The sequence below is a fragment of the Chlorella variabilis genome (genome assembly GCF_000147415.1).
Source record: "Chlorella variabilis unplaced genomic scaffold CHLNCscaffold_709, whole genome shotgun sequence".
Classification (NCBI taxonomy): Eukaryota; Viridiplantae; Chlorophyta; class Trebouxiophyceae; order Chlorellales; family Chlorellaceae; genus Chlorella; species Chlorella variabilis.
Window position 1 is genome coordinate 1 of NW_005434702.1, and position 1,058 is coordinate 1,058.

The 1,058-nt window shown below is 70.9% G+C and overlaps 1 protein-coding gene across 1 annotated transcript; it reads right to left on the reverse strand.

Moving 5' to 3' along the window:
- Positions 1–57: 57 nt before the first annotated feature.
- On the reverse strand, positions 58–1,050 carry CHLNCDRAFT_144615 (hypothetical protein; the record flags this gene model as incomplete). Its single annotated transcript, XM_005842499.1, has 3 exons — positions 58–159; positions 402–679; positions 906–1,050. 3 exons carry the CDS (start codon positions 1,048–1,050, stop codon positions 58–60), a joined length of 525 nt encoding a protein of 174 aa, XP_005842556.1.
- Positions 1,051–1,058: the final 8 nt, after the last annotated feature.

The following is a 1,058-nucleotide window of genomic DNA, read 5'->3' on the forward strand; positions in this document are numbered from 1 at the left end:
GGCCCCCACGCCGCACCCCCCGCCCGGGCGCCCCTCCCCCCCCCCCGCCTCCCGGCCTCACTTCTTGGCGATGGCGCCGCCCACGCGGCCCAGCGAGGAGCGGTCCACGTTGACGATGTCGTAGGACTTGGTGAGCTGGGTGGAGTTGGAGATGCAGGCCTGGGGGCGGGGAGGAAGGGTGGGAGCCAGGGTGGGGAGCGAGGTGAATGAGCGAGGAGGGTGGGTTGGGGTGTGTGCCGGGGCGATGGCGTGAGCCAGGGTAGCTGTACGGCCGAGCACTGCACCGTTCCCTTGCCGGGCGCGCCAGGCGCCGCACAGGCGATGTGGCAATCAATGCCACCCCCAGCCCCACACCCCCACCCACACCCACACTGCCCACCCACCCACATGCCGACACCCACCTGCACCTCTGCGTCCGCCAGGATCTCGTCGTCCAGCTGCGGCCCGTTGGAGTGAACCTCCTGGCCCAGCCGCTCCACGCTGCTGCCCGTCTCCCCCGCGTAGGTGGTGAGGAAGGAGAGGTCGAGGCCGGAGGTCTTGGCCAGCGGGTGGGCGCGCTGGCGCAACACCGAGGCGCGCCCGATGAGCTCGTTCATGGAGCGGAAGCCCAGGGAGGCCAGCCCCGCCCGCACCTCCTCCGCCACAAAGTGGAAATAGTTGACCAGGTCCTCGGGAGCGCCTGCGTGGGTGTGGTGGGAGGGTTGGTGGTGGTGGGGGTGGCGGTGAGGAGGAGGAGGAGGAGGGTGGGAGGGTGCATTCTTGTGTGGCTGTGGTGAGGGTGTGGCGTGCAGGCATAGCAGGCGGCGAGGAACTGGCCAGATAGGGAGGAGGCAGGCAGGCGAGGCAGGTGAGGCAGGCACAGGGCGTGGCACGCCCACTGCCCGCCCACCACGCGCGCCCCTCACCCGGGAACCTCGCCCGCAGCTCCTCCCGCTGGCTGGCCACGCCCACGGGGCAGTTGTTGGTGTGGCAGACGCGGGCCATGATGCAGCCGGTGGCGATCATGGCCACGGTGCCAAAGCCATACTCGTCGGCGCCGAGGGCGGCCATGACGAGGT